Below are 9,946 nucleotides of genomic sequence, written 5' to 3'. Positions count from 1 at the left end.
TGGAGAAAACCTCCTGAATTCAGCTCTAGTGGACTCGGAAGGTGAAATACCCCAGGTCTCAAAGTCCAATGGGTTTGGCCACTCCATAGCATCCGGGACCACATAGCTATGGTTATAAAGAGAAGTGGTCAAGCGTAAAAGGGAATTCAAGAGCATTAATATGTCGGCACACTTTTATAAGACAAACTTTGCATTAGTTTTGATTATTTCATCTGTATGATTAAAAAAATGGACAAAAGCAGGAACTAAATCCACATGCCATTCTGTCTTCTTCACACTGACTTAGCTTATCAACAATATTAGGATTTTTCAAGTTGTTACTCTTCAGATTCTTCTAGACCTATATTTGTTCACCTTTGTCTGCATTTTATCATTCCACATATCCTCTCAGGGAAGTCCCACACTGTTGAAGGGGACCTACATCCATCTGTTGACACATACTGTGTACTGAGATCCCCCACACTCTTGCCTCAGGGCATTAGTGGCCAAGCTGAAACTTTTTGCTTTTGGCCAGGTGGAGATTACTCCTTTTATTTTTTCCCAGCATTTGGCTTCTGCCTTGCAAAAGGAGGCAGCAAAGAGCTCATCAACTGAAGCAAAACCAGCATGGAGAAGTCTTGCTGAGGGGCAGTTAAGGCAATTTGGAGGTCTGGGACAGCCTGTCAGCCTGCGCTGACAAGGCTGGGAGACTTGCAAGGAAAGGTTAAATCAGGCATTGACTTGAACGCTACAGGTATGGGTGGAAGTGAAATAGAGATTGAGTAACAGAATTTAAAGCATTCCAAAATTATCAGAGCTTCCATAGAAACAGTAGGCTTTTCCAGGTCATCCTTGAGTCCTTATTCTTGTAAGTAAAAGCTCTTCCCTATGACAATGCAGACTGACTACTGTATGTGGTAGATTGCTAAGCACAGACTGGAATATTTATATTTATTTTTGCAATGCCATAGGTAAAAACAATTTAACAATGCCAAGTACAGATGTCATTCTCATAAAAACTTCTCATTTCAAAACAAATGATTTCTATTTCCCGCAAAAAGTTAAAATTGCATGCAGCTATATGAAGGTTAATTGCTTAATTATATATCAGAAGACTGTTAAAATAAAAACATACTGGACTACATCATTTTAACAAGGCAATTACACAGAACTAGAAAACTGACTCTGTAGTAAAATATAAAAATCTACAATTATAAATATAAATTTGGTCCATGGAATCACTATAGAAGTAGCAGTATTTACAGTAAGTATCAGATTACTATTCTAAATGTCTAATTGAAGTCTTAAAATGTTGAATGTTATGGAGAACAATATTTTATTTACATTCTACTATATTAAAAGTTATATTTCTAGCAAATGTAAGGTTGTTATAAATACGGCAAATAAACTGAGTACTAAAACCATGACGTTTTTCTGTAGTTGAGAATCCCCTAACATCTATAAATATGGTAGTTTTAAGTTAAATCCAGATAAATCAAAAACTAATACTGAAAAAACATACCACAATTCAATTCTTAGAAACACTGTAAAAGTCAATCAAATTAGTCCAGATGTAACAACGTATTACAATAAATCTTTCAAGAAAAGGCACACATTGTTAATGATGTAAGTAAGTTCTGCAGTAAAGTCATATGCAACAGAAATAACTGTTTGAATGAAGGATGGGAACTGATTATATATATAATAACAGAGAAGATTCCCCCCCCCTCCAAAATATAAAACTGAAAATAATAATGGTAAACTCCAGGTATGACTGATGTGTTGTAGGTATGTGTGTATTTAATTTGCTTTGTTAATTAAACTAAAGATTCCAAACTTTCAGCTGCATTTCCATCAGGTAAAGCTGAACCATTACTGTCCATAGATGCTGAGGGATTTTCTTCTTGCCTTGTGCTAACAAGGCTGAGAATAGCTTTGTACAGAAACTGGTATTGTTCCTGGAGAAGAAAAGACGATATGTGTTTTCACAAATAATAATGATAGATTTTATTATAACACTGTTACTCAATTAATAGCTAATGTGTCAGTCTGGTAACATATAGTCCTCCACAGTTGATAGTGTTACTCAGTAGATTTATTAATTTTCTGACTAATCGCTCCCCCTGTACACACTGTGGATCACATATTAAGGAACATAGTGCATGTTTGTTAGGTTGGGGAAAAACAATGTATTTCATTAAATACATGGGCTAAAACTGATCTTTGTTTAAGTCAATGGCAAAGTTCCCATTGAAGAAATGGGGTCAGGATTAGGGCTTCTTTATCTGTTTGCTTTTTTTTTCCTTGAATATGTTCTCATTTTCTGCCCTGTGAATCCTATCCTGGCAGACTTTATTTTTCCTTTTTCTTTTTGGTAAATGTGGTTGGTGCTTATGATTTTGAAACCCCTGACAAGTGTAGAAGGAGAGACTTGATTGCACTGGCAGATTCAGTGAAGAGGCCGTTGCCTAGCTGGAATGGGGGTCTCAGCTAGGTGCAGTAGGAAATGGGAAGTGCCAGAAGCACTGGCCAGAAGCCAGCCGGACTGGGTGGAGCTGGCTGGGGAGGAGGAAACGCTGGAAGGTCAGTGTAGGGCAGCATCTCTGGAGGGCATGCACAGCAAAGGCAGTGCTGCACTAGGTAACAGCAGATGATCTGAAAGGGCAGAGTAATATTTTGGATTCCTGAATGCATACATGAGGAGAATAAGGAGATCCTGGAGTGGAGAGCAGTAAGACAGACTACACAGAGTGGAGGAGATTTGGAGCTGGAGTATTAGTATGGACTCAAAGATCTGCGGTGGAAAGAGCAGGGCGTTGGGAACTCTGCAGCTGGAACAGATGGGAAACTGGAAATCTGAGATAAGGGCCCAGGTCTTTGCTGAAGGCTTCTGGGACAAGAGAGGTGAGAGAACTGATGGTGCTGCTGAGGTGGGAAGAGCTCTCATTGCACAGACCTGTCTGCCAGGCGCCTCAGTCTGGGCTGGCTGGTCAGGGGAAGGGGTGGACATGTCTAACTAAAATCAATGGCAAAATGCCTGTTCTTGGAATGGGGTCAGGATTAGGGCTATTTTATCTGTTTGCCTTTTTTTCCTTGAATATGTCATATGCCTTGAATATGACATGAATATGTCATATATGAACATCTATCAATCCTGTCACGTCCTGTCTTTTCTGTCAGAAATATAGTAGCCCTATCTCTAATGTTTTACTGTTCAGGTGTTCTCTTTATTACACCCATTGTAACTCTGCAGTACATAGATCATCAGCAGTATGACCAAGGGCAGGATTCATAATTTCTGTAATGCATGTTCATCTTTATGGCACAGACTTAAGTGGGTAACTCTAATTTGCTATAGCTTTTTTTTTTTTTTTTTTTTTTAAGTTCTTCCCTTCTGTAAGTACGGTGACACTGGTGTCAAGTGACCATTCGACAGATCATGAAAGTTCAAAGTCAGTTCTGGACTGGAAAACTTAATTAATTAAAACCATTATTCACATGACATAGTGCAGACTTTTTATGATGGTGGCAGTTCTGCACATATTGAATAAGCCCACTTGATAACCAACTAACCAGTTTTTCATGGGAAACACTTTATTTTGGAATTAGCTATAGATCCACTACAGCACTGCTGGAAAACAGTTCTGATTAACTCATGAAGAAATTAACTCACAAGTGGTTCAATAAAGTTGCCCTAACACCTAAGCATTTTAATAATACTACACATATTAAAAAAAAAAAGTACACATTTTGCTTCTTACTTACAACATCTGTGAAGACTCCAGGTCTCATCAAATTTATCATCTTAGCTACCTGATAAACATCCACAGAGTTCTCATTTTCTAGCTGATGCAGGAGTGTTGTTAGTGCACAGAAAGTACCTGCTGTCACCCCTCCAAGCCTTTGGAAAGGAAAAAAAAAAACACAAATAAAAGTCTATAAACTGGGTCAGATTCCCACAGCTGGAGAAAATACAGGGGCTAGGGTGAATAGGTAAGGTGAATTTCCACGATGTGATATTTACACCTTTCTGAAACAGGCCTGCACAGCAATGCCTTAACATGATCTTCACAGTATATGGCTACAACTTCTGGGGAATCTTTAAAAAGTCAGTCTTAGATTTGTTTTCCCACAGTCACGTACTAAGAGAATCACGAAGGCTTTAGGGCCCATTTACAATATTTCAGTATTTTTGGCCATTGTTAAACAGCTGGGGCAGGGTAAGGCTCCTCAACTAAATAGTCTCTTAATAATAAAGAATGAAGCTCTGATTGATTTCATCTCCAGTGCCTAACTCAGTAATGATCCAGACTATCAAAAATGATTGAACTGAAAAGAGAAAATTCGGTGTGTTATTAAACCCAAATGCGTCTCTTGTTGATGCAGTTGAAACAGAAGCAGCAGCGCTATTGTTAGGTGCAGACTTTCTGCCTTGTTTCAGTGACTCTCATTCTAAATGAGCAGCAAATGTGACTCTAGAGAATAACATAAAAACAAACTGAAAGCTGCAGTTCTTACTCATCATGTACAATCATGGGTCCATCACGGTTGGATGTTTCCTCTTTGATGATGCTGATCAGTTCAAAAGTTTTACTAATAGGACTATCAGGATTTGGCCATTTTGGACACTGAAAATGCCTCACTTCGAGTACATAGTCATCCTAAAAGAGTAAAAAATCAAAAAAGAACATAACTATTGCTTAACATTTTAAAAGCAAGAAGAAGAGAAAAAAATTACTTTTTCCCTTTTAGGGCACTGTTTAAACAGACCAGAGTTTCTAGGGATCCTCCAAATTTTTTTTTTTAAACAAAAACATGACTTTTTTTCAGGATTAGGGTCTCATCAGGACTCAGCCTTCCAGCTCTGGTCCAGTTGTAGACCAACAGGCTACAACTCTCCAAGACACTCCCATTCCTTTCTCTTGAGAAATGCCAACAAGGTGCCCCAACACCTGAAGTCCCACTCCGGTAAGTGCAACGCAGTACAGAGCCAGCTGTGCATACCTGCTATGCTGAAGGGGTAGAAAAGATGAAAGCACCTCTTCCCATCAGTAATCCTAATGTTATACAGTAATATTTGGCCCCTTGTGCCCTGCCAGCCCCTGCCCTCCCCATGCAGGCAGCGCACCCAGAAGCTCCCTGACTCTATGCTTGGCTAGAACAGGCTCCCCTTTCTCTTTTTTCCGCTCTATTCAGTCCTGCTTTCTTGGTGCCCTCATTTCTCTCACATTCGCCATAGAAAATGTAACAAAAGGTAGGCATTACCTTTAACAAATCAAATCCCGAGAGTTACAAGGTTTATGACAGTGTTACCTGTGTAGCTTCTAAAATAAAGTCTTGGATAATGAGCTTTTCCTCGTTAGACAGACACTTATGTTCTTCAGCAATCATAGTAACTTTAAAACTCTCACAATTTATTGGCTCATCTTTGTTTGGCCAGTAAACAAATTCATCTTCAGCCTCAAGGAAGAAAAACAAAGTAATTTTCAGACATCAAAATAAAACTTAATCCAACATAATATATAATGTGCCATGTATGCAGTCAGTGCACCCAACTAGATTTAAACTGACAGAGCAAAATTTGAGCAGGATTACAAGTGTCTGAAGTGATGGTTTTCAGACACCTTCCTTACTATTAAGGCTAACTTAAAAACCCATCTCTTTTGTAGGAAGTATAACATTCATAATGTGTTTGATGAGGAGACAAAAATATAAATTGTCTTGGCTGCCCTTATTTTTCCAGTCATTCAAGACTTTCCAAAGCATTTGCATAGCTTTCCTCCAAACTCATCACCAAACATGATGCCCTGTCATGCCTCAAAATTTCTGTAAGCACCAACCTAAAAGCTCTCAGATATTTTTACGGCCACATCTCTAGTAACTGAAAAACACATTAATTGTTTATTAAATTATGCATACAGTATCAACACTTGAGTTTCCTTCTTAGTTTATAGTCAGATAAATTCCAACTAAAAAAACCCCTTATTTGCAACTTTAGGAGATGAGATAGAGAAACAACATCATATTTCTCCCTTACACAATAATAGCTGAAGGGGCCATATTACAGCTAAAGTAAAAGTCTCGGAGCAAAACTAGACTTGCTAAGGATGACTCCTGGTGTTTGACTCTTTTTATAAATGATATTGGAATGATGAAATATCTTCTCATTCCAACTAAAATCTGCCCAAATGAGGATCTCCAGATCAACTAGGTGACTTTGAATATTTTGCACTCAGTACAGTATTATTAATTTTTGATTGGGTTTGGCAAAATCTCAGACATTGTCCCATGTTTTGCATATTTTAAAATGGTAATACTAATAAAATTCATATACAAAACTGTAGCAATCAGTCATGAATCTTACCATATTCTGGCTGTCTGGAAGCATGACTATCACTTGGGCATTATGGTCCCATATCATTCTCCAGAAATCCTTGATAGTGTGTAGTAAGGGATGCTGGGTAATAATGAATTCATTACTTTGATAATAACCCTGCAAAAAAACCCACCGTTAGACTCAGAGCTGATGTCCAGCTTTCAACATTTAAAGGAAACTTCTGCTGGGCAGGGCCAGAAGCCTAAAAAGTAAATTCCAGAATGATGTCCCCTCTTGCAGAAAAGATAACTGCGATCACAGCATTTTCCAGATGAACAGAATAAAACCAATTACACTGAAATAACTTTTAAAACTTTGAAAAATTCAAGCAACCAAACAAAAAAGACAAAAGAAATCAGTGGAGAGTTGACGCTGAACAGTTAACTCAAATGAAAATACTCAGACGAACATCCTACAGGACGTGACATGAAACAAATAAAATAAAATCTCTTGAAAGATCTGAAAAAAATCCCAGGAAGTTTTTTGATTTGTATAAACATCACAGACAACTTCTAACCACAAAAGATACCTTTTTTGTACTCATGCATCTGATGAAATATCATGCATAAACAGCACTGCAGGGAGCTTTCCCCTCTATTTCCTGAATGGACATTTTCCATGTAAAAGACAGCCTTTACTCCTTCTTTCAGCTAATGAGGGGAAAAGAGTTGAAGAAAAACCACAGAGCAAGAAAGATAACGAAAAGATGATGACCTATGGTGCCTGGGCTCTGCCAGTTGTAAAAGCCATTTTAGATATCTGCAAGGAGGCACCTTTGTAAAACAAGGTAGGAAGGAAGTTTGGTTTCATGGCACAGCCTTTAAAAAGTAACTTGTTAGTTAACACTTATTGGTTACTCTCAGAAGATCCTTCCATAGGTGGTATTCAGCTTTACTGGTTTTTAAAACTGTGATGGGACTTTTAGTTCTACAGATACGCACTTAAATGAACTTAAAAACAGTAATAATAGTAATAATAATTCTGTGGAGAAGGTAAAGAGTAAATAATGGAAGAAAGTTCATGAGGAGCTTTCAAAATCAGAATTATGTCAGTATAATGTGGACCCTTGGCAGCTCTGAAAACAGCCATACAGTGGGGCACAGTATTTTTCATCAGCACAGTTAACTGACTTACCATGATATAGGAAGCATTGATGTAGTCTGTCCCTTCACCAGACAGTGATGAGATACCAACTCGAGACCTTTCCACTGTAAAAAAAAGTCATAAACTAGTCTGTTCATTGAATAACACATATATTTTAGTAATGATCTCATATATTATGGTAATGTTAACAAAACTGAGATCCATCAATCAGGATAAAGTGCTATCCAGCCATCTTTTTTGTTCTCTTCAGTGTAGCTACTTCGCCAAATCATTTCTTCACTAAAAGTTCTTTACAAAACTTAGGTACTCATTGCCCCACACCATTGCAGAAGTCCTCAGATCCTGCTGAGGAACAGTTAAAGGTTTGACACACACTATTCATAAAAATTTTGCCACCCAAGAAGCCAATTTCAACCAGCTTACCAGGAATGATGGATGAAGTTCTGTTCTTTTCTCTGTTACACTGTTTGAGTGCAGTAGAATAATCACACTGCTGTATGTTAGATTGACTCAGTAACTGAAATAAGGAAGTTAAAACAAATCAGGTCACTGTTCAAGAACCATTAGCTGCATTAAACAGAGGGGTGCACGTATTGCAGGTTAGCTGTATTGCTTAAATTTAGGCATTTAGTTATCTGGCTAAATCAGTTAGCTTGTCATCAAAGTCCTTTCTCTTCGGTGTTTTAGCAGTTCAAATGATTCTTGGTCCCTAGGTCAATGAGGCACTTGATGAACTGCCAGTTTAAGTTGTTCCCATGTCCACCCCATCACTGCTTGTTGTCACCCTGCTGTCACTTCTTCCATTGTGCCTGCACAGCTGTTTGTGTAGCTTTAAATAGTTTTCTCAAACAGTAAATAGTAAATAGACAAGTAAACTTGTCTGAACTGTGTGCAGAAAAATCTGCATTGTTACCGAGACAGTACAGATGTGAGTACTGATGTGATGCAGCTCTAGATATCCCAGTTATGAGCTTCCTGATTTTCTCTCCAAATCTGAGAGCAATACAAGACTGAAATGGAGGTCATATTAACCCACTTGTTTTGACTAATACAATTCAGGCAGACAAGTGTGAGAAGGAATGAGTATATATGTCACAATGACCATGCCTAAGCATGAAATAAGTTTGAAAATCAGGTGTTTCCTAGTTTTTAGTTTTCTGATTGCTAGTAAAATCAACTGGATTAATCAGAATGTTCAAAAGAATTCAAAAGACGTTTCTGTGATATTTTCGGCTGACCATATGTAGCCCCCAAAAGCTACTGCTTTGGAAGAACAGATAGCAAACCAGAGAATTTCCATCAAAATGAACTAGACCACTTTTTTTTTTTCATCCAAAACAGCTCTTACATAAACTAATGTTCCACATTTATATTCACACATTAATAATTTTGGCTTTCAAAGGAAAATGAGATTGAAGCAGACCTGCCCCTGTCTGATAATATTTAATCTCTTATAATTTGAGCTCTACAGGTCTCCCACAACTTACACTGCACATTATGTATTTTATTCTTTTATCTGTGTAAGAATGGTGGGATGTTTATTTCTCCAAACACATCATAGCTGAGACAGGAGAACCTGCTTCTCATTAGAAAAAAAAGCAACAGTACAACACTGTGTGATCCTTCAAGCCAAGACAGTAGCAAACTGTGAAATCCTTTGACCCTATTCTGTAGTTCATTATCTTGAAGAAATACTAGTTACTGTGCCTATGTGACCAAAATGCTTCAGAAAAGAAATATATTAATATTTTTCTTGGCCTCATTATCTACTGACATTATCTACCGACTTATCTGCTTGAGTTTTTTATTTGTGATCCAATAGTTAATTGTGGAAAGAATATACATTATCCCACACATTCCTTATCAGAATTAAAATATTTAGAGACAAAGCTTCTAACAAGTCATTTCCTGGTAAATTAGGGAAATCAAAGACTGTTATGCCACATAGAACAGAAAAAAATTAACTGTGATTTACTTCCCTGAATTCAAATTCACTTGAAAAGGTAGGATTTTCCATCTTTATTTCTTAAGTCACCCCAGTGAGCTAGCTAGATTTCCCATTCTCCCCATGAGTCAATGTACTGTTTCTCTCCTGGGTCCTGGGTTGTTACCTGCCCAGCTTCTGAACCTCTGGTCTTTCTCTGGGTGGCTGAAAGTCATTGGCATGTACACAACAATCTCCACATATACAAACACTGGAGTGTTTATTTATTGCCTACTGAGCAGATGTCTGCCTCTACAGCTATTGCTGTATATTGAGGGGACTATGTTGATTTACCAACATAGGACAAGATGTTTTCTGCCAGAATGACACCTTTCCAGACAGTTATTTTATCTTTGGGGATCTTCATGCAAAGGTATGTAGTAGTTTTATCCAATATCTACTTACTGGACTGTTTCTTATGCTGTTGTTTTTAGAAAAAAATTTAAAAATCCTGTTTAAGAGTATGTAAATAATTCTTTTGTCCCAACTGACTGCATGCATTT

General features: G+C 37.7%; 1 protein-coding gene across 1 annotated transcript in view; it reads right to left on the bottom strand.

Annotated features, from left to right (window-relative positions):
• Nucleotides 1-498: 498 nt before the first annotated feature.
• PTPRZ1 (protein tyrosine phosphatase receptor type Z1) overlaps nt 499-9,946 on the bottom strand; it is a 140,182-nt gene continuing 130,734 nt past the window's right edge. Inside the window, exons 25-31 of the mRNA XM_067289962.1 lie at nt 7,883-7,976; nt 7,490-7,563; nt 6,344-6,472; nt 5,293-5,439; nt 4,498-4,640; nt 3,745-3,880; nt 499-1,937 (exon numbers count right to left, since the gene is read on the bottom strand). Coding sequence (XP_067146063.1) covers nt 1,797-1,937; nt 3,745-3,880; nt 4,498-4,640; nt 5,293-5,439; nt 6,344-6,472; nt 7,490-7,563; nt 7,883-7,976 — 864 coding nt within the window. The 3' untranslated portion in view covers nt 499-1,796. The remainder of the gene's footprint in view (nt 1,938-3,744; nt 3,881-4,497; nt 4,641-5,292; nt 5,440-6,343; nt 6,473-7,489; nt 7,564-7,882; nt 7,977-9,946) is intronic.

The sequence above is a fragment of the Apteryx mantelli genome, chromosome 1 (genome assembly GCF_036417845.1).
Source record: "Apteryx mantelli isolate bAptMan1 chromosome 1, bAptMan1.hap1, whole genome shotgun sequence".
Taxonomy (NCBI): Eukaryota; Metazoa; Chordata; class Aves; order Apterygiformes; family Apterygidae; genus Apteryx; species Apteryx mantelli.
Note: the sequence above shows the minus strand (reverse complement) of the source record. Positions and strands in the feature narration are given on the sequence as shown.